General features: G+C 36.1%; 1 protein-coding gene across 3 annotated transcripts in view; it reads right to left on the bottom strand.

Annotated features, from left to right (window-relative positions):
- Positions 1 to 24,617, bottom strand: part of LOC149547333 (hexosyltransferase GAUT11-like) — a 115,948-nt gene that overhangs the window by 73,098 nt on the left and 18,233 nt on the right. Inside the window, exon 1 of one of the 3 annotated variants that reach the window (XM_089791607.1) lies at positions 5,409 to 6,219. The exons of the other annotated variants lie outside the window; for them this stretch is intronic. Within the exon in view, the coding sequence (XP_089647733.1) occupies positions 5,409 to 5,417 (9 nt within the window). The 5' untranslated portion in view covers positions 5,418 to 6,219. Of the gene's footprint in view, positions 1 to 5,408; positions 6,220 to 24,617 lie in introns of those variants that run through there. 3 annotated transcript variants of the gene reach the window in all.

Here is a 24,617-nt window from a genome sequence, read left to right as displayed (position 1 = left end):
GGTGGTTTTATCCCCACTCCAGTAAATCTTAGCAAATTTGGGCTCAACTGATTTTTGTAGGCTTTGGTCATCAATTCTTATGCAGAATGCCAAGTTATTATAATTTTGGGGTGATTTAGAAAAAAATTGCAACATTTGTTCAAATGCCAGAGTCTGAAAAGGAGATTTCAATATATCACTCATTTTGGGCTTAATTCGTGCATTTAGCCTTATGTTAAGCCGTCTATGTCTAGATGCCTCCTCGCCTTCCAGCTACCATTCTCATTTTGGCTCTATTTAATTTGATAACAGCATGTGATCCTTGATGGTGTCAGCTTGTTGTTTTGAGAACTGTTTGTCAGAAGAAAAGCATAGAGGCAGAGTTTCATCTGTTGTGTCATTGCAACATAGAATGGTGCAAAAGCAAAAGGCTGTGTAATCTGCATAAGAGGGAGGTGCAAATCAAGTGTATTGGTTGCATGATCATCGAGATCAAATCTGAAAGAAAATCAAGAGATAAGTTTTCATTTATTTTCTAGTTTTATGCTTTGATGATTCCTCATATTGGTATTGAAGACATTTGATGTTGTGAATGAAATTATTGGATGATAAATTGTTAAATTTGTATGCATGATAAAGAAGAATCATGTATTTTCTTTTGGTATATGTATGAATTTTTAATAACCTCTCTTTGTTGCAGGAAGCAACGAGATAAAGATATTTGCTTTGATGTTACATGTTAAGAGGGAGATGTTTAGCCTCATTCAGATGCAACAAGAAAGGCAATAGGTTGCTTTAATTAAGAGGGAGATGTTGAGCTTTAGAAGGAGATGTTTTAGCTTAAGGGAGGCTTCATCAACTATCTTCTTTTCATAATTAAGAGGGAGTGCTTATGGAATCCCCGTCTTTCCCATAATGCTTGTGGTATTTGTAATACTTGAGACTTAAATGGAACTGAGTCTTGTTTTTATTATGGTTATTTCTATTCTTGTGTGAATAAATGAGATTGTAAGATCAGCTATGATAACTTTTTCACTATGAAATAGTGAACATCATGTTGAGAGAGTCCATGATGTCATCACGTTGAGAGATTTTGTGATGGAAGTTAATGTCATGTTGGGAGATTCCATGACAATTCACATTGAGAGAGTCTATGATTAAAGGCTTCGCTATGAGTCTTACAAATCTTTTCATGTTGAGTGATTCCATGAAAATGAGTAATTGTTACAAGTTTTCATGTTGAGTGATTTCATGAATATGACTCATTGTTACAGGTTTTCATGTTGACTGATTCCATGAATATGACTCATTGTTATAAGTTTTCATGTTGAGTGATTCCATGAATATGACTCATTGTTACAGGTTTTCATGTTGAGTAACTCCATGAATTATGTTTTGAATTCGTATGATCAGAATTTATCATTGACATTTTTTGGTTGTAGTTTTGTGTGACTATTCAGCTAAAGATCTCTCTCTCTTGCTAAGAGGGAGTGTTAAAGTTTGTTGCTGTGATAGAGATCTTTATCTCCTGAAAACTAGACATTATTACTGTGATTGTTATCTTCAGCTGAAAAGGTCACTTAACTTTAATTTGTAACATTACATGTACATGACATGTGGCATTCACATGCATTGAGGCATGAATATCCGAAGAATTATAATTAATTATAGGAGTTATGGGAATCTCAAGAGACCATCGGTTATAATGTGAAGAGTCTCTCCTATTGTTATATTTTTGCATCAAGCAAAGGATATTGTACACTTTGTAACAAACGGATTTTCATATTGAAAACAAAGACAGTTAAATAAAGATTTTCCAACATTCAAAGATAGACAACTAAAATCCTTTTCATATGACATTAACTGTTTTAACAATTAACTGAAATAACCATAACCATATCAATGTTCATCTGGAAATAACTAGTTTAACAATTAACTGAAGATGTATTTATGATCAACTAAAAGTAACTAGATTAACGATCATCTGAAAATAACTGAACTATCCTTTTTACATACAAGTAAAGTAAATGCTTATCAAAAAAATAAAAAATAAAACATACAAGTATCATCTGGAGGATCTTTAGCTGGTTGTGCAAGCCTCGGTTTGGTGAGAGGAGAAGCATTGACATAGGCTTAACCTCCCAACCTCGGACCATAGTTATCCCCACACAATCTATTAAATTAGAAAGGCCCTCCCTACCTCAGGATCGGGCTTCGGATGTTCTTAGTCCAGCCACCTCAGCATCCTAGTGTTTGGAATGTTCGCACTGTTATGAAATGGACATGCTTGCATAACTGGCGCCACTGACATCAAGTGATCATTAGGTGGCAAACATGCCTATAAACTACCTTGGCCAAGAATTTCCAATGGGCTCAACGACCCAATCACCACCACTCGACTTGACATCAGGTTTCATTACAGGGATGAGTGTGAGCTATTAAGATTTATTTATTTTATTTTAAAGTATCAAGTCTGATTTTTATTCTCTTTATCCTTGCAGGATTTCATCTCACCTCTTCACCTTTTCCATGGTAAACAGTCGGTGAGTCCTAAGTGTTTCGGATTCTTAGAGCAATCGGCTCTGTTAATTTATGGCAAATGATTGCTTCCAGCATTTCACATTCTGTGATTAAAGACTCACAAAAATAAACTCTTTCTATTTAACTTCCATTGGCTAATAATTTAGGATTCCATGACTTGGTACTTTACTATAAATCATAATAACATTTTCCTATGATTATTCAAGAAATGAATATAACTTGCAATCTATTGTTATAGAATTGGAAAGCTTTACTAGTTATGAAAGGAATATAGCAACATGGGAAGACTGATCATTTACATGACCTGGTATATTTGCCTGAGCTTTGCTAGACACTAGATATATGCCCTTCTTCAATTGATCTCTCAGTGTATAAAGGCGGCTTCAACTTTAGAAGGAACAAACATGTACGGCAGCATGTACAAAGACGGCAGCACTTATATCTGCAGAAAATTCCGAGTTGACAGAGGTTCGAAGGTTATGAAACCAGAACTAAGAGCATGGAAATTATGTGACAGAATGAGGGAGGAGTCAGCTTTAAAGATGGAGTCAATTTGAGTATGGCAGTCAAGTGGAAAGGCGGAATGTAATTATTGAATGTATCGTATCACAACAAGGCAGTCGGGTGGAATTTTAAAGGATGTCCGCCTTCTATACACGGCTTTAGCTTAAAGGAAAGAGTCGTGCCTTCTTGGCTTCTGTAACATAAAAGATTATTTGTCAATTCAAATTTGCCAAGTGTTAAATCGATTGGAAAGAAAGGAAAAAAAAAATAAAAGGGATGGAAGAAAGAGTTGGAAAAATTATAATTTGGTTTATTTTTATAATATATATTTACATATGTTCATGTAAATATATCAATGGGGTGACGTCATTTTATTAAGTTATTATAATATAATGGTGTCATTTCATTTTTATATTTATATGTACGTATATACATATATATTATAATATTATGATGAAAGATCAATTAAAATCCCTTGAGGTACGTTTTATATTTTAATTAGATTATTTTATGTTTTCTTACAGTATTTTCTTAATAGCTCATGTGGGTCCCTCAAATGTATCATGTGTTCAAGTCATTGGGTCCTTGTCCTTGCAAAAGAAGTTTAAAGTCATACCTGCCAATCTTGATGACTAAACTAAGTGAGCATCTCATTCCGATGATCCCGTTTAGCAATGCTTCCCCCCTCTTCATCTTCTCCTCCAGTCACCCATGAAAACACTTCCGCCATAATAACACTTCTATAATAATTTTATATAAACATTTTAAAAGACTTTAAATCATTAATCATAATTTCAAAATTAAGCAACTGCTAACATCAAATAACAGTTGATCGTTAACGACCATCTTCATTAATAGTTAATACAATGTATATAAATAACTACCTATTTCACATGATCATGAAAGAATAATCCGTTAAATCCAACAGTTATGAGCAAGTTTAAAATTAGGTCAAAAATTTTGGGATGTAACACACTTGAACATTTCATTATCAATAAAGATATATTTGTGTTGTGTGGCTGGATTTTTCTCTGCATTCTCAAAGGGTTTTCCCAGGATAATTCTGGTGTTTATTGGTTCGGTTTTGGCTCCATTTTACTATTGCTTATCACCGTTGATTTTTGGGCTCTAGATTTTACAGAGAGAATGATTAATTGTGTTAAAGAATTATTTTGGTTGACCAAAATAATTACTTAACTATTATGGGACGACATCCTAAATGTTAACCCTAACTTAGTGTGAAGTGATTTTATGTTGGGAAGCGTACAAGAAGGTTGAAGGCTGACTGGACAGTACAATTGGATATAAAGGAAAGTGTTTTGTATGTGAAGTTGTGTGATGACTATGTCATTGTATTATGATTGTTACACAATGCGAATTGTATCTTAGAGCACAGCCAATGCAGTTCACACAAAGTTTTGTGAAGAGAGCTACATAAGACAAATCATATATTGAAGATATCAGCACTGTCAAAAAGGTTTTTATATCTATACTTTTTTGTTACAAAATATATCATTGTATATGCATGTTTGAGCAGTGGGCTCAGCTTGCTACATTTGTAATTGTAATACCAACTCCTAACAAGGTTGAGGCTTCCAACAAGGACAAATACACAATATGGATGTAAAAGACTCCTAACAAGGTCAATATCTTTCAAATGATACTTTTGATTAGTGGATCATTTTGTGGGTACCATCCCCACCGGGGTTTCCGTTTGGCCAGGGTTTCCCTGGTTGACAAATAATGGTGTTATGAGTTACATTGTGTTACTATTATGTTTACTTTTCAGTTTTGATCATATGTGCATGTTTAAAGATTGTTAAAGATATCCATGGTTGGGCAAAAGTTTGTTGAATACCGATTCACCGGTCCCCCTCCTTGGTGGAGCCTCAAATGTTTGCGAAATTTGGCCTCCATTCAAGCATCCTATCTAATACTCCATTATATGATTATCTTATACTTTTTGTCTTATATATTTACATTATGACATGAACTTAATTCCTTTTACCAGTAACCAATCTAGATAACTATTCTCCTGTATGTCTGAGTCTTACAGTAGAATCAATCCTAATATTCATAGTGAATCATTATTAACATAAGATGATTTTGATATGTCACTGTTATAGCTTTTCAGTGGTTCAGCTTGCTCTATTTTATCTTATTTGTGTAATAATTTTTAAGGTCCAGTGGATACTAGGAAAGCCTGGAAATTGAAGGCAACACGATCAAATGTATGCAGCCTGTTGTTCACGAGTGTTTCCAAATTTTTCAACTTGTGGAAATCACTGTGACTTCTCTTGAAGACACTTATTCTTTGGAAGATCAACATAGACAAAGGATATTGAATATTCAAAATTTGGAAGTCCATGGAATTCTGGAAATACCTGTAGCATCCACTCGAGAATTATAAGGGAAAAAGTAATAAGACTGCATCAATTATATGAATCCACCCAGGCTGTAGAATATATTTGCAGGATTGATCTTCTGGTTGCTAAATTACATATGATATGCACAAACGGCAATGCTATAGTATATCTGAATGTTTAAGAGTCATCTTTGTATCCAGAACGGTGGATTTTTTCACATGATGGCCTGCACGTATAGAACAAATCTGTTGTGCCCAATGGTGGAGATAATACCTTCAGGGAAACTGTCATTTCTAGCACTGATAATCATGTTGAAACTGCGAAAATGGCATACTTGCAAGCACCTTGGTGATAAGGGGGAATACAGATGTTTTTAAATTGGACACTGAACATTTGTGAGAGCCTCATTAATAGTCTCCAAAGCCACACTTTCCTGGAAATTATCCTTCACGCGAGATAATACATTGTCTAAAGAAATATACAATGGAGAGGAATTGGAATCATACAGGTATCAGAACGGCATGGAGAGTGCCTTGTCACCAAAACTGTCTCTCGTGCTGCAAAGATTATCGTGACAGTGGTATCGATTAAAGGAGTTTCTTCTCCAAATTAACTTGCATCGCTAAAACATGGTTTCCAGATTTTGACAGAGATATAAATATGCCTGATGTTTTGGAGAATGGTGCTTTTCCTTTCATTCTTGTTCTCAGAGCTTGCTTTTATGTTCAACCGTGACTTGCACCTAATGATGAAGGATTCAAACTATCGAGCCTAAGGACATATTTGAGAGGGAAAGTAGGCTGTAGCTATGGTTTTGAGAGACAGATTCAGCACTAACCCCCTGCATTCAATAAATTCAAAATCATTTCCTTATTTGTTAGAAGTGGCAGAGATCAAAAACATAACCACACAATGATTAAGCTTATTCGAGGCAAATATCTAATGACATTTTGCTTTTCTTTTCCAGATTTGGGGAATTGGGAGACATACATAATCCTGTGCTGCAGGAAGGAGGAATGCTTGTTCAGACACAGATATGGATTGGATATAGAGGCAAAGTTCCTGAATTAATTGGTTAATAAACCAAATGTATATTGAGTGGCTCATAAGTAGCTTTGTACCTCTTCATCGTCTATAAATATCATATGCATAGCAAACAAAGGGGACAATTCAGATACAATTTCCTAAAAATAAATTAAATTCTCAAGCTATTATTGCACATTTGATATATTATGTTCTTCTATAGCTGGTGGATTGTTGGAGCATTGACAAATATCTTTATGTGTTGTTTGGGATTGAACTGCAATGAATAGAGCATCATCAGTGAGTGTCTTCAATGCAATTTTATCTCTGGCAAAATCAGTAAGAGTTTATTTCATTGAAAGCTTTAGAATCATAATATTATACAGTTCGTCCTTTGTGATCATTTTTTTTCAATAAATAATTTATTAGCAGGATAAGTGGATCAAATCAATTACAACTATTCAAACCCGATAATCACAGATATCGTGAAATACCAAATTTGTTTCCATATTTGTGTCTATTCTGTCTCCATAAGAGTTAAAAACTTAAAAAACATTATAGACTAGTTTGAATATGCATAAGCACAACTGATTCGTCGCATCTTGGTAATTTAATTGTTTATAGATTCAATATATAAGATTTCAAAAAGTTGTACATTAAAACTTGTAATATTGACTCTATCGCCTCCTTTGAATTCTAGCACTGGTCATTAATTTGTTATAACTCCTAATCCATATGCTGGCAACCATTTCATATTTTTTCGTTGAAAGTTAATATATTCACTAGATTTGAAATCCATTGTATCTTTTTATTTGAAACATTCTAAAATTTATTCAACCATTAACTTTGTTCTTATTTCAACATTTACAAGTTTGAAGTAATCATATTTTGAAGTCATCTTTCAAACTATACTTATTTAAGTTAGAAGTTTCCTATAATCTTTTGCAATTTCTAGAGACTCTCGTTGATTTTAGACCTATCTACTTTACGTAATCTTGAATTCAAGTGATTAGTTTGGGATCAGGTGCACCCACCTTGGCCTTGCAGAGCCAAAAGCATAGGGAACTCGGTGTAAGAACCCCAAATAGGCTCTACGCTGATCACTGTTTGTTTTCCTGGGTGTCATGATTGTTTTTGGTTTGTTTTTGAATGTTTTAAGCTGTTTTTGGGTTTTCGAGTTGATGAAAAGAAAATACAAATATTGAAAACTAATCTTACCTAAAATTATAACTCAAATCTGATTATAATGCTAATCAAATTCATTTATTCAGATGGCTCCTAATGTATGTACAATACTTATTGCTGGAAGAATACATTAAAAACATCATCATTAATAGTTGAAAAAACCTGATTTTTGTCTCCAATACGCAACCACACTGCTGGTTGCTTCCTCCTTAGGCAGCGCCTATCAAAAACCGCAATATTAAATCTCTGATTTTTAATTCACTGTAGCGTTGTACTGTTCACAGCACTGTAGCGCACTATTCACGGCGGCACTGTAGCATGTTACTGTTTGCGGTACTGTAACGCACTGTTCACGGCACTGTAGCGCACTGTTCACGGCACTGTAGCTGCTGTTATAACCCCTTCCAACCTGTAAACAGATTCATCCAATTCTTTCCTACTAAAACACAATATTGACTCCAGAATGAAGTCAACTCACAGGCAAAATTCAAGTGATATTTCACACCCTCAAATTGCATCAACTCTGAAGATACTAGGTTCTCCACAGTCTAAATTCTTCTCAAACTTGTAGAAACCCTTGTTGCCACAACTTCAAGAAATTTCACAAGGCAAAGTTTTTAAGCAATTCTCATAACCTCCTCTTGAAGGAAGACAAGGTTTGTTTATAAGGACTCCTCAACTCCAGAATGAGTCTCCATGCTCAATGTGGGATAAAAGATATAATAATAACATAAAAAAAATGTTATTACATTAAAACTTAGAAAATCCCTTTTAATTTTTCCATAAGCTTGGACCCACAATTAATTGAAACAATGGCCCCTTTTATGATATCATGACCCTCACTTAAGTTATATATTATAACTTAACAATATAGGCTCAAAACCAATAATGTTTTTTTTAACTAAATAAACATTAATATCTCCATTATTACTCAACATTTTTGAATGTCATTTGGACTGGGAGCTAACATGATAGAACTGCATATGACCATACCCCTTTTCTAAAAATAGCAGGGATCTATCTTTATAACTCCAAAACTGCTAAAAATAGCCTGACCAAGCCAAACTCAAAGCAAAACTCATCATAAACAAACTCTGGCAACCTAGAAGAGTACTCTGCTCTGGTCCTTGGAGGATTTCCACACCAAGGTGACCCTCTATCCAATCTTATTAGCCTACAGGGGTCTCTGATAGGCTAATCACCAGCTAAAGTGATGTCTCTAGCTAGAAGGGGACATCACACTTGGATTACATCGTTAAGTTCCATCAAGTTGGCCATAACTAGTTGGATATCCCAACATCAAGTTGGCAAGACTTGTAGGATTCCAATCTGCAGTTTTGGGAACCAACATTCCCCACCCTCTTAGTATTTCATATTTCTAACAATTGGTATCAGAGCTCAGTTACTCAGACGAGGCCTAACAACTTAAGTAAGATCTTTATGGATATAGATCACTTACAAAAGAACCTGGAGGAAGCTCTTGAGGAACTTGATGTAATCACAAAAGGAGACAACATGAAGATCAAACTTAGAGAAGCATAAGATTTCATTCAGAAGTTAAAATAGTAGATTGAATCCACTAAATCCAAGGAGTCAAATGATCATATCAAGGATAGTGATGCAGTTTCTAAATTGAAGGGGAATGAGAATCTAAAGTGTGAACTTGAGATCACAAATCTTAACATGAGCTTGATACAAGTTGAGAAGAGAAGTCAATCAGATTTAGGATCTGAGAATGCAGATCTGAAATCAAAACTTACCAAGGTAACATCTAAACTTGAGACCACAAAGCTACAATATACAAAACTTGAGAAGTATAACACTATTGTCAAAGAAGAGTTTACACAAACAAAGCAACATCTTGAGAAGTTATATACCAACCCTAAAAAGCTTGATGAGCGGTTCCTGGCACAAAAACCTGCTTATGATAAGATAGGAAGAAGAATTGTACAGGTAAGTATTCTAAACCTTTTTCTAGTTATTGTTATAATTGTTTTGTTTATGGACATAGAGCTAATGATCGTAGGAAACCTACATTTGTTAATAGATTTGATAATAAAATGCATGAAAGGACTAACCCTACAGCTAGTAGACCTATTGGAGCAAATAATATCATCAGAGATGAAGTTCTGTTACAAGTGCAAAATTTTTGGACATATTGCTAGGGATTGCAGATTACAGACTAGTCAATTAGGACCTAGATATGGAAACAATGTTATAGCATGTCAGATTTGCAACAATTTGGGATATATAGCGAGATTTCATAGGATTAACAATATCAGAACACCAAAATATGAAATCACAAAATATGAACTATAGAAGAAATGCAAACAACAATATGAGAAGATATGAAAACAGCAGCGAAAGACAAAAAGAAAATGTGAAAGAGCAAGTAAAGAACTTCAATGGAACATTTGTTAAAGCTAAGAAACCTGCAAGCACACAAATATGGGTAGAAAAGAAGAAAAATAACACATCTGAGAAGAAGTTGAAGTCAGTTGTTGTAGCTTACAAACCCTTTATTTTCTAAAGGGGAAATGACATAAGAAAATTATTTAATCCCTCATAGGTCGAATTAAGACTTGTGGAGTTCATGGTAGTATGATATGGATGAAATAAATGTGATTTTAATGACGTCCATGAGACCACACCAGTCTATGGGAACAGCAGAACATGCTAAACAAAAGCTACAGTTAAGAGTGCATGTCATTTGGAGCTCATATATGAGTGCGCAAAAGGAAAACAGATCTATGGTAAAAGAAAACAGCTTTTAAAGACTTGTGTACTTGTGCAATTAATGCAGAATCGGATTTAATGGTTGAAATCAATTAAATAGACACCATTTGATTGTGCAAAGAGTTGGAGAGCCCTAAGATGTGAATTTGAGAGCAAATTTGAAGTGTTTGAAGCAAATTGTAAGCGAATTCACAGAAGTCCTAAATTTACAATCTTAAAAGGTACTTATCGCTTGCACAGTTGTATTTTAAAAAGAATTTAAGGTTTTAAGTTTGAAAGAATAGCAATTCCAGTAGTCTGTAAAGTTAATGAGAAACCTAGATATAAATTCAAGAAGCACCATTATATTTCACTTGGAGATGATATATCTAGAGCTTTTTCACAAGTTCCCAGTAAGGTTTTACACATTGAAGACATTTGTGCATATATTCACTGCAAATTTGAGTCGATTGTAGACAATGGCATACATAAGGACATGAGTCTAGTATATAACAATGATTTGACCTTCAAACAAGGGTTTGAGCACTTGAAAAACCTAAATATCACTAAGCACATGTTCTTTGAATAATTTGCCCAACATGAATGGACGAGAATTATACTGAGCAGAATTCATGAGGGTATGTTTTGGGTAGGACAAATCCATGTTATGATTACCAATGACTTGATAAATAAACTTAATGAACCAAGTAATGAAGGTAGTAACCCTGTTAATGAGAAGAATGTCAAGAAGATAGTTGAGACTAACATAGAATATACATCAAATGGAAGAAACCTGAGATTGGATAAGATAAAGCAAACTGATGTTAGGCTGATCAGCAAGATCATAGGGTATAAGATGAACTAAAGCTCAAGAGTAAATTCAGTACCTGCTGGATTTATACATGCAGCTTACATGATGATAGTAGGAAAAGAGAAAATCAACATGTGTGAGATTCTTAAGCAGCAATTGATTAATAATTTGGACAGAATCAAGAAAAGTAAGACAGCCACATTCAGATTGGAATCACTTTTGATACATCTAATCTTTCAAGTGATAAGGAGATTCCCAAGAATGCCTAATTATGAATGGGATTCTAACAAGTGTACAATGGAAATGATTACCTACTACTTTAGGAAACAACCTGCTGACAAGATAACAGATGATATAACAAGAATGATGAAAGATTTTCAGACAGAAATGAAACAAAAGTTTAGAATACCCCCTACCATTGTAGAAAAGTACAAAGATGAATTGTGCTTTATGGTTGAAACAGAGTTAACTTGCATGGAGGCAGTAGAGCCTAGTGTGAAGACCATTGACCCTATGGGCTCTGAAGTGGGTGAAAAGATGATAGAAGGGTATGCCAAACTGATTTTAGAATCAGAGAGAGATGAGGAGTGTCCTAGATGGGGCACTCATGAAGAGAAATTAAGTACAAGGACAATTGTACAGTAAGGAAATCAAGAAGAAAGTGGACAAGAAAATGGATGAATTGCTCAAGGAATCAGATATGAGCAGGGAGGAGTTCAAAGAGGCAGTAGGCACAGTTCTGGGAATGAAAGAGGCTGTAGGCACAGCTCTGGAAATGAAAGCTAGTGGACAGTCAAAGCTAATGGCTAAACCACTTGCAATTGAAACTTGACCTTAAATGGCGGTGACAGTAGCGGTACCATCAGCTCAAACACCTATTGCACCTTATGCAGTACTAGCACCTGCTATATCGGTATAAGTCAGCATAGCTAGAGTACCACCTGTTGCAGCAGTAACACAGGGAAGATCTACAAGGAGTACCTCTGCAGCAACACCTATTGAGGTAAAACAAGAAAAGGACTCACCGAAACCAAAGAGAGTAAAAGAGTTAGCCACTCGACCTAGCAAAAGGCAAAAAACAATTGCAACATACATTGGCAAACAAAAGAGGTAACAAGAGCAAGAAGTGGAAACAGTGAAGAAAATGAGAGGACAGAATACATCTCCACAAGAATTTTTAAAAAGAAGGATATAGCACAGGATACAAGTGAAGTGAAGAAGAAGTGGAAGCCTAAGATTGAGAACATGAACAACATGATTGTAAATGATGGCAATCTCACCAAGTTAAACAAATTCTATTATTTATATGACAGTTCACAAAAGTTGCAGATAGAGAATGCAGTAATCAGGTACATGATATTGTTTAATCAGAAGTTTATCAACATTCATGGACAAATACCAGATGACCTGTATGAGAGGTTAAAGAATGGGAAGAAGAGAGTCAAAGAAGAAGATAAGGCAATAAGAGAAAGGATTGTTAAAAAACTTTGTGATATTGAAAGTGAAGAACATTTTAAAAATATCATGAAGAGTTTAGAACCTTTATTGAGAAATAACACGAGAGCAATTCTTATTATGGGAGGAAACTATGAACAAGTAAATAAAGAGAGTGAAGAAGCTGTAATAAAGGTGATGATAGACTTTAAGGATACTTTGGCAGCAACTAGTTTACCAAAAATCCACATTGACATCCTTGAAGCAGAAGATAAAGAAAAAAAAATGAAACAGCTACAATTCGTATGGACACCACAGATGACAAGACAGCAAAAGGAGAGGCTAAAGATGATGTTATGGTAATTGGAGGAACTAGAATCACCATAGAACTTAGTGATGACCCCTTCACATCTCTTGGTCAAGTTGGCAATTTGGGCAGTGAACAGACTGTTAACTATGCAAGTTCCAAACTTGAAATAGAAGAAAAGAGAAAAGAAGAGAAGGCGGAAGAGAAAAAAGATAAAGAAGAAAAGAAACAAGAAGAAGGAAGGAAGAAGAGGAAAAGAACAAAGAGGATAACGAAGGAGAGGATAGAACAGAAAAAGAGGAGGAAAAGATTGGCGCAATGCCAAGTTCTACAACCTTGACACCTATTCCAGACTCCACAGATGATGACTTAAAGAGAAAATGGAAGACAATTGTGCAAGAAACTTCCTCATTTGCACCACAGCTTAAGCACACAGAGGTAGAGAAGGAAGGAGCAGCAGAACAGCAAGTTGAACCCTTACAAGAGGTCAGAGAAAAAGAGAAAGAGGCAGAGAAGACTGTGACAGAGTTAAGAGGGCAGACCAAAGCGCAAGATGACAGTCAGAACCTACAGCTGGTCACGCCCACCAAGAAGCCTAGTAAAGAAATATCCAGCTCATCTAAGTCCCCATTGGACTCATTCTTGGCAAACATGATGAGCAGCCCTGCAAGAACAGAATAGAATGACATTGAAAAGTTGGGATTCATTTCAACTTATTCAATAAGCAAGATTATTGAGAAGAGTAAGGCAACCAAGAGTACCTAAGAGACTCTTGAGAAAATGACAAATAAGATTCAACGTCTGATATCAGTACAGATCGAGAAAGGCAAACAGGGTATTCTAAGAATTTAATACTCAGTTCAAGACATTAGTGGAAGTTGCTAGTATGAAAGCCGAAGCTGAACATGATGCAAATCTCTTCAACAAGGTATGTAATAATGTCAAGGACGATTTGACAAACTTAGATACATGTATCAAAGAATTGAGAAATATATGAGAAATGAAGGTAAAGAAAAATATGAGAAATGTTGTTTGTCACATGAGTACATACAAACCTTCACTTCACAGATCAGAGACGAAGAAAACGAATTGACAAGTATGGTTAGTGAGTTAAGAAGTGCAAATGCTCAAGTCATTGACTTGAAGCAAAGAATTAGCAAAAACCATGATGAGCACAGAATGTTGGAGGCAAGCCAGGATAAGACATTGCAGAGATTTTCTCTATTAAGAGAACATTTATCCTTGAAGATTGACCCAATGCAAAAGCATCTTGATGAATGTCTGAAGGCTAAGGTATCTGTTGATGTCAGTTTTATACCACTACATAACAAATAGCAATTGAATACTTGATATAGAATACCAAACACTCAACCCTCTCTTGAAAAGTAAATACTCATGAAGAACATGAAAAAACTCCAAGGTTCCTTACACCTGTGGATACTAACTCAGTTATATTAATGTGATTTGCTAGTTAATCACGTAGGCAAACTTACGTTCTTTCAGGGATGTCAAACTTTTGCTATGAAGGTGATGAAATCTAGCTTTGCAACGTATATTGACTTGACTTTCTCAATTTACTTTTCCAATTTATCTCACTTCCAACTTTGCTCTTCAAAACTCCAACTCCTAAACTACTTGCTGCTTTACTTCTACTCCTATTAATGGAACGATTAGCAGATGGACGGGGATCAAAATCTAATGAAAGCTTGCCAACGGCACTACCTCCATAGATGCAATGATTCAAAGGGAAAAAGACTAGATTGCCACGCAAGGCTTCCTAATAAGCCGCTAGGATGCTAGTGGCCTAGTTTATGAATCCCTATCAAACATCCACTAATATCACCATGCAACTATCCATCTATTCTTACTCTTGCTTAACAACTTTCTTGAAATGAAATCTACTTTAACAATTTCAATGGAATTTAACTTTAACTATTGGAAGTACAAACCATGCAATAACACCAAGTGTTCTTAATCATCATGCAATACACAAGAATGATAAGAGAAGCAATTTTGGTATTATCTAAGCAACAATTTTCTTCAATCCTTTACAAATGAGGGCAAATGGCCTTATATAGGGGCCAAAAATACTACCAACGGTAGAGATTAAGAGGCAAAATCAAAGATCCAGATCAAATCACAGAAATCCTAACTAGGGTTGCCACCCCAATGGCCAAGAGAAGACGCCACCTCATCAATGGACTAATGAAAAAAAGGAAAAGTGGAAACCAATGAGAAGGCACTAAAATGGTAGCCAATCAGAATCAGACACTATTCCTTCCCAAGAAGAAAGGAGAATTTGCCACTTGGGCTTACACAAATAATCCTCTAATATAATTCTACCCTTTTCTTTCATCTTCTTAGCCAAGGCAATGAACTTAGCTAGCCTATCATTGACTTCCTTCATGGGAGGGCGAGGCGTGCGCTTCATCTCGAGCTCAATTGAATTCATCATGTTGCTTGTTGCTTGCAGCGTCTTCTCATGATCCTTCTCATATTCTTTCCCATATCTGATAAAGGCATTGAGGGAGGCAAGGGTTCCCAAATGCTTCTTCCTGATAGCAACCTTCCCCAACTCATCCAATCTCAATCCAAATTTTGTCTCATTGACATTCTCCTCTAATATCTTCAAAATCAAGTGCAACCACAACATCGCCCACCATGGTTGAAATGGAAGTGTCAACACCTAGGTTGTGTTGTGCAATCTCATTCTGTATCTCTTCAAGTATCCTCAATCTAATGGTCAAGGCAACATACCAAGACTCCACTGTAATCCTTCCTCCTTCATCCACCAACTTGGTTCTCTCCAAATATCTGTCCAGTAGCCCAATAACTGCCTGTAGCCTAGGAATGGCTAAGTCCTTGACTAGAAGGAAATCCTTCCACTCCCCTTCAAATGTTTTGAATTTGTCTTGAATAGCCACCAATGACCTAAATGTTGAGATAAAGGAAGGCAAGAAATTTCGCCCATCTTGAATTACGTCACTGATCCAATCTTTGATTTCGTGCAGCTGAGCTGATATCTCTTCTATGTTGCTCCCACTATCTTGCAGAAGGGTTGCTTGATGCAAATGTCGGATAGGCTAGCAATCTCTCCAATACTTTTTTTCGGCCTCTAACTTTACAATCCTCTCATTTGCCGTCCTCAACCTTTCTCTAATTGAAACCATGCCTTCCTGGATCTCCTCACACTTCATGTCATCCGTGATTCTTCCCAAGTCATGCTCTACTATCTCATACTCCTAGGCTACAATCTCATCCACTACCTTGCTAACCTTTGGTATAGCAATCTAAACTTTGCAGTGACCCTCATCATCACTCCTGATTTCCTTTGCCACCGTTTTTGCAATTTGTTTTTGTTTCTCACTATCTCCCCTTTCCATTAACCCTTGAATATCTTCAACTATTCCGACAATCACCACCTCACCTCTTGGCATAAGCATTTGTCTTAACCATACTGGTGCAGTGCATCTCCCCAAAGTTAGATTCGTTTTGACTAGCAAAGAATCACCAACAGCCACAGGTGCCTAGCTTACTTCCTCAATATCAATTGGCCTATCCTCTTCTTCACTAGTGACTGTCATATCATCTCCACATTGGTTCTCCGAGAGAGGAGAGTATTCAGTACTAATACTGTAACCAATTGATTCCGAATCAGAGCTCACCTCTACCGCAACCTTTTGTCCACTTGTATTAACCTCTTGACTCCTAACCTCACTTATGCTCTCCCTTGACGGTGTTGCATTCTGTCTCTTTATTGGAGGCTCCTAATGTTCGTTACTTTTCTTAACCTCCAAATTTCTTTTCTTGCTCTTAACTGATCTTTGTTGTTGGCTACTGCCCCCACCTTTCTGTCTGACTGACTCCATTGGACCTTCTTTCTCTAGTTTCATCTTCTCATAAGTAAGGCGTACCTTCCTACTTTGTAATTGCCTTAACTTCTCATTGTACAATGACTCAGTGTGTAGATCAACTATCCTTGTAACTGCCTCTAAGGAAGGATCATGATGATCATCCCAATCCACTAGGCCCAATTTTGTTCCATCCACTTTATCATAATCTTCCCTCAGCACATTTTCATCATCTTCCAGCTGATTGGGAATATCAAGGCCTCTCCATCTAATTGCCCACATCATGCCCATTGACAATCTTGAGAAAGCTTGCTTCCTCACATAAAAGTCATCCTGTGCATTGGCCCAAAAATCTTCTATAATAGAAATATGTTTGAATGTGTTTTCGTGAGATGGCATGATAAGACCATTAGGATTGAATCCCTATCTTGCTCTATACCATCTTAGATGATACCGTTCTAACTCCTCCGCAGCTGCAAAGGCGACAAGATTGGGGCAAGTATCATTAAATATTCCAAATGAGAAGGTAATCCCTGTCTCACCTTTAAGTTTCATCATCTTGTCATAATGCTCAAGTTGCCTAGCCAACTCCATCAAAACTATTTTGTCAGGTGGGGTACCTTGGAAGTCTCTTGGGACAAACTATACTTCCTGCCACTCTAATATGTGTGAATTGCGAAAATTGGTTGAACCAACTCCCATACTTTTTAACTTCTACTTCAGCTTCTGATGAGAGCCTCCTAGTAGGTGTCCCTTGTAATATCCTTGTCATCTTCATGGCAAAGGCATCATAAAAACATCTTATAATCTTTGGTGTTATGCAAATGAAGCTGTGGATAACACTCATGCACCAAATATTGCCTCGGCCCATTGCTAATCACTCCTAAGGCCTTAAGTCCAGGATGTTCATATAGTCTCACAATTAGATAGAAAAGGTAGGACCCCATGTAGAATTTCTCTTGAATTTGTATTGTCCTTAGTTGCAACTCTAAATTTTCACTTATAATTCTAGCCCAATCAAACTTTCTCTTTCCATTTTCAATTTCATCAATAAAATAGTACATCCAGTTCTCGAATTGCATACCGTGAGCCACACCCATGATTCGGCTGAGAAGCACAATAAGGTTGCCATACTCTGATTTGAAATCTGACCTGGTGACCTTTGACGACTTGGTAACTCCCTTCTTTCCTTCATGTAACCAATTCTGCTTTAGATGAATGAAGTAGGCATCCTGATTATCCTAAAAGAACTTGGTTGTTTGATCCATCGTTACTACTGTCATGCCTTTATGCTAGGGAATATTGAATACTTCTTCAACCACTTGTCCGCTAATTTTAGCCAACACTCTCTTCCCTTCAAAAACAATGGACTTGGTCACAATATCAAACCAAGATGCACACTCCATTACCAATTCTGGACAAGGCAAGGTAGGAGGGAAAGCCGCCGCGTGTATGATTCCGCTCTTGTAGATCTTCTTCGCCATGGGCAATTGTCCTTCCTTCAATTTATCCTTTAACTATACCATATTCACCGTGCCGATATTGGTGTCACTTATTCGCCTCACTTTCGAGAAGAAGGTGGTCTTAGGCATCATGTATTCCTTGTCTTTTTTGGTATTCGTTCTCTTTGGGTTCTTACTTGTACTAACATCCACCATTCTAAACATTTATTTCTGCCTCTTCATTCTAAATGATATGGACTGTACTTATAAATCTCCCAACTTCTTTCTATCAATGGAATCTAGCTTATTTCTATCTCTCCAAATCCTATCTCTACACTTATAATCGTCTCTCCAGCCTAGGGGCGAGACTACCACTTATTTCTGCCTCTTTGTTACCTTAGGATGGACTACACTTATATCTTCCAACTTCAATCCTAGGGTGGTCTAGCTTATTTCAGCCTCTCCAAATGTCCTATCATGAAATCTACACTCATATCTCCCAACTTTAGCCTATCAATGTAGATGATAAAGTGGTGGATGAGTAGTGCAAGAAGAAGATAAGGGAAACAAACCAAGCAAGAACAAATACTAAAATCCGTCTTTAAAACCAATCTTCACCTCTAAAGATGAACGAAAATCTTACCTTAAATCTGCCTTCTATCAACAATCGGGCCTCTTCAAATTCAGATCTGATCTCAGAAATTTCAGTCCTCCACCAAAATGTGATGCCTTAGCAAATGGATTACTTGCAAAATCTGCTCCTTTCACCAAATTTCGACCTCCTTACCAAAATCACCCAACTAGAAGGAAAATTGCTGCCCTAGGGTAGAAAAGTCTTCTCCAAATCAGATTTTTACCCATCTAAATTCGCCCATACTTGCAAAAAAATCAGACCTCAAAGTACCTTGTCTCTCCACCAAACAAAATCACCCTAGCTGAAAAAAAAAATTCGCTGCCCTAGGAGGAAAATCAGAACTCAAAAATCGTCCAATCTTGCCTAAAATTAGATCTTCACCCACAAATTTGCCTTAGGGCAGAAATCGCCTAGCTTCTAGGAAAAAATTCACTGCCCAAAAATGGAAATTCTCAAAGCCAAAATCGTTGCCAAAGGAGAAATTCTCCCAACTAGAAGAAATCGCTCAACACCAAGCAAGAGGAGTGGAAATGGAATGAGGATTTAAGAGGGGGGGAGCCCCTTCTTTTATCCTCCTGTTGACCTCCAGAGTGGGCCGACCTACGTGGAAGGAAACAAAAACTCAAGTTAAACCCCCCAATAAGGCCCAATTTTAAATAAAACATGGAAATAACTAAGCCCCATAGTAAAATTGACCTTTTTAATTGTCAGTTTGACCCAGAATTGCAAAATAGAAATAAGGTAAGTCTAGGAGATGTCAAAATTTTCAATTAACAACATTTTGGCAATTAAAATATCATTAAAATCGAATCTAGCAAACCAAAATCAATTTTCAATTTAAAATTAACAATTTCCTTTAACATTTCTAAAATCCTCTAGGCAAAATTTCAACCAAATTAATGAGATTTTGGAATTTAATCCAATTTCAATGTTGCAATATAATTTCAATTGTTTAACAAAATAAATCCTTTTCCTGACAATTGAAATTCAAACTCTAAATTCAATTTCACTATCAAAATTTCTTTTCACCAAAAAATTTCAAGATTTTCCAAAACAACAAATCTAAAATTCATTTTGAAAATGTTCAAGCTTGTTCAATTAAATCAAATTTTCAAAATCCGTCTAAGTGCAAAATTTGCAATTTTATCCTGCCCGATATCGCTTTAACCATCGAAAAAATGTTGTTGTTGAAACTTGCTAGGCCTAAGGACGAAATTACATGTTCCAAAAACTCTAGTTTTGCACCATGTGAAAACAATCCAAATCCCTTCCAGCCCGAAGGCGTCCAAGGTGTAAAATTGCCAATTCAAAAAACCTCTGGACAACTCCAAATTTTGCTAAGGCAACCAAAAATTTCCCAACACCCGCGAAAATTGCCAAGGCTTGCCCTAAAAAGGGGGTCCTAAAAAATTTTGGGGCAATGGTTTGAAAACCTCACAACAGTATCTTATGATCATTTTACTTATCCACACTTTCAAGCAACTAAATTGGCATCTTATGGCTTATGCACACTTATCAGTGTATCTGATTCAGTGAAAAAATAATGAGATAATGGCCTAATCAACTTAAAGACCAGCTTTGTTGATTGCATTGCATTGTTTACCAGTCCATCAAAAATGTAAATTGGAGGCAGATTCAAAATTTTGACCTGTATATAGTTTTTGACTCACCTTTGTCATTGATGTCAAAGGGGGAGTGTATGCAATATATATGGAAAATTGTATGTATGTATAAGGAGATATAAAGTAAAGCATAGACTAGGGGGGTAAAGTGTAAAAGATGGAATATAAATGTAAATGATCCAAATTTTAAAATTTTGTATGGCCATGTGAATAACTTCACAAATTTTGTAATTTTAGAGACTATTGGGACTTAGCCAATTTTCCCTAATAAGTTGCCATCAATGCCAAAGGGGGAGATTATTGGCAATTTGGCTAAGAGGATAGTATGGATATACTATAGTTTTGTCATTTATGGCAACATATAACTTGTATTAAGTCAGCAAGATATGAAGGCACGTTTTTGGTATGAAGACTTAGAAAATGTCCAAGTGTTGTGAAGATTAACTGCCAGCAAAGACACCTTTTTGGTTATCGCACTTCACTGATAGCATTTTGGCACGTGCGCACTTAAAAGAAGGTAGCACAGGGTATGAGGATTCTATATCTGAGAGCACAAGTTACTATGACTTGTACGGACAAAGATATCAACTATTTATTAGTTACAAGTTTGCACAGACAGAACAGGACAAAGTTAAGAGAATGACTAATTGTGTTAATGAATTATTTTGGTTGACCAAAATAATTACTTAGCTATTATGGGAAGATATCCTATATGTTAATCCTAACTTAGCATGAAGTGATTTTATATTTTGGGAAGTGTGCAAGAAGGTTGAATGCTAACTGAACGATACAATTGGGTATAAAGGAAAGAGTTTTGTATGCGAAGTTGTGTGATGACATGATCATTGTATTATGATTATTACATGATGCAAATTTTATCTTATAGTACAGTTAAGGTAGTTCACGCAAAGTTTTGTGAAGAGAGCTACAAAGGACAAATCAGATATTGAAGATATCAGCACTGTCAGAAAGGTTTTTATATCTATGCCTTTTTGTGTACAAAATATATCATTGTATATGCATGTTTGAGTAGTGGGCTCAACTTGCCACATTTGTAATAGTAATACCAACTCCTAACAGGGTTGAGGCTTCTAACAAGGCCCAATCCTCTAACAAGGACAGATACACTATACGGATGTAATAGACTCCTAACAAGGTCAATAAATTTCACGAGTTACTTTTGATTAGAGGATCATTTTGTGGGTACCATTCCCACCGGGATTTTCCCTTGGCCAGGGTTTCCCTAGTTAACAAATAATGATGTTATGAGTTGCATTATGTTACTGTTATGTTTACTTTTCAGTTTGACCATATGTGCATGTTTAAAGATTGCTAAAGATATCCATAGTTGGGCAAAAACTTGTAGAATACTAATTCACTACCCTCTCTCAGTATTTCCTATTTCTAACAATGAATCTTTCAAAGGGCAGAAATGATGAATGGTTGTGGCTCTATCAAGAGGTGGTAATTACAAAAAGTTGTGACACACACAAATGGCAAAAACAATGAAGGGTTATTTCTCTTTCGAAGGGTGGTAAATGTGAAAGGTTGTAACCATTGCAAAGGGCAAACATGATGAAGAGGTGTGACTCTCCCCCGCATTGGAAAATATAAGGGGATAAGGTTTCATTGGAGGGCATTCAAGAGAGATCAACGTGAGAAATGACACATTACTCTCAAAAGAAGCAAAGAAAAGTGGTAAGTCAATTCTTATGAAAGGTGGTGACTCTTTCACCAATAAAGTCTAAAAGAAATTTCATTCCAAGCATTGAAGGAGGATTTATCAATCATCATCTTTCTTCCATCAATCATCAACCCCTCAAGAAATCAAGCAAACAATCATCAAATCCACATTAATTGTCACTTCATCTTGGGATCAAGAAAACATACAATTCAGCAATCAAGCATCATTGTATCAAAGCTATTACCTTGTAATGTTCCCATTGGTTGCCAACATCAATATTTTAGGGATTAGCCTAGTATTGGATCCTCGTAGGCTAATGAGGATGGTTAGAGGGTCTTCTAAGGATTGTTTCGTCTCCAACATTTAGCAATTTATGGATTTGGCCTTCGTTTGATGTCATTTGGATGCCATTTGCCATACTATGTATAGTAAGTCAGGGGTAATTGAGATGGACCCTTTCTATTTTTAAAAAGTGTATTTGGTCACATGGGGAATTATGAGGAGAGATTCCTATTCTAGACGGCATGGCAATCAGACAAGTATATTGAGAGATATTAAAGTTTAAGTGACTTATGTGATTTATTTAAATATTTTAATGTTATAAAGTTATAGTCACTTAAGTGACTAAAAGACGAAAGTGACTTTTAATCCCACATTGCCTAGTTGTTTGTGTCTTCCCTCATATCGAGGTTATAAAAGTGTGGAACTATATGTGGATTGAAAGAACGAATATATGTTATTTCTACAAATCCTAAAAGGTTGCTTAGATGTGATTGGATTTTCCAAAGGATGAAAACCCTTAGGAAAAGTGTGAGACTAGACGCAAACCTAGTACCACACAGTTCAATAACAGATTGGAATTCGATTTGGTATTTGGAGATTAGGCAAGAAGTCGGGGTTACTAAATCACAGAAAGAGAATCTGGTCGGTGGTGTTAGTTGCTACAGAATACCATTTAGAAGACTAGACGGCACTCAAGGAGGCTGAAGATTCTGATGAAGTTTTGTGTAAGTAAATATTCAGCCTCTTAGTTTTGAACAATGATAACGTGCTTCCTATTTAGAGGAGTTCATGGGATAGTGTAACTCAAACAACCAGTGTGATAGACCTCGGTAATGAATAACAACTTGCACGTGAATCCCACCGCTTTCAGAGTTGGTTGAAGTGCGTGGTTGACAGGGCAGTCATAGCAGCACAGGATCTACAGAACAGTGTACATTGTGACATTCGGAACTAAGAACATTGTTGAAGGTGATCACGGGTGAGTGTCTTAATGTTTCACAGCACTTGCAGTTGGTCGCGGCATTGGTTTTATTACGTTCCAGAGCTAGAGTCGGCCCCTTTTATCAGCATGGGTAGCAGAGTGGAATCCAGTAGCAGGCGGCAAATTGGTTGATGCATGGAAATGGTGACATACTGGGAGTAACTGCAGACTTAGGCTTTCATAGCGGCATCCACCATTATTTCAGGTCTGTCCATCTTACACCCATTCCACATCATTTATATTACAGATTTCTTAATACTGTAAAGACTGCCACTAAATATTCAATGTGTAGCTTAAAGGTCAGATATTTACTATCATGAATATAAGGCGTGATCATTAAATTCTGGGTTAAACTTCTAATTCTGACTTGCTAGGAATTCTGGCATTTTGGTTGGCATAACCATTTCATAGCAGTATTTTCCGAGGCAATAGTTTTAATGAGGTTACAATATTAATTTTTCTTGAGGATTTGTATATATAACTGTTTGACGGAATCCTTGTTAGCCCAAATTCAATAATTTAATCCAAATCCAGCAGAGATTATTACATACCTCTTTTCCTTATGAACCTTTTAATAACTGTAATAATTGTTTCATGTGAAGATAGTTAAGTGGATTTCATTTATTTAAACTAAGGAATTATAACCATTATGTCTAGATGTCATTAATCCAAAATATTTAGTCAATGATTTCTATTGGGATTTTATTCATGTATGGATAATGTATTTACAATACTATAAGTGGTTTTTTGTTTATAATTTTATAATGATGATGGTGACTAATTCTTCCTTGTCAATGGATGCAAGAGAAGATCAATCCCGCAAGCACGAAAAGTGACATCAAAGTGAGGGGATGCCAACATGTAGTGAAGGTCAGAAATACCATCCGAGAAGGAACCATAATTGAATAATTTGTCATCAGGTTTGAGTGGGGTGTTGCCTTGGTTATATCTAGTTATTTGTTTTTTCGTGTCTAGTGTTTTAATAAAGACTAGTGACACCTTTGATAGGTTGAAGTGCATTGGATTCTTTCCTATTGATTAAAGGAACCACCATGGTAATATCTTCATTCTCTCTCTCTCTCTGTGTGTGTGTGTGTGTGTGTGTGTGCGTGCGTGCACGCACACGCCTGTGTACACACATACTAATATCTGTATAAATATAAATAAATGTATGTGTACATGCCAATAATCATTAAATGAATGTATGTTAAATTGTAGAAACATGCATAGGTCCATGCATATAGTCATATTCTGA

This window comes from Cupressus sempervirens, chromosome 7 (genome assembly GCF_028749045.1).
Source record: "Cupressus sempervirens isolate cs-2001-9-10 chromosome 7, ASM2874904v1, whole genome shotgun sequence".
Classification (NCBI taxonomy): domain Eukaryota; kingdom Viridiplantae; phylum Streptophyta; class Pinopsida; order Cupressales; family Cupressaceae; genus Cupressus; species Cupressus sempervirens.
The sequence above is the reverse complement of the archived record's forward strand: the minus strand, read 5'-3'. Positions and strand labels throughout refer to the sequence as shown.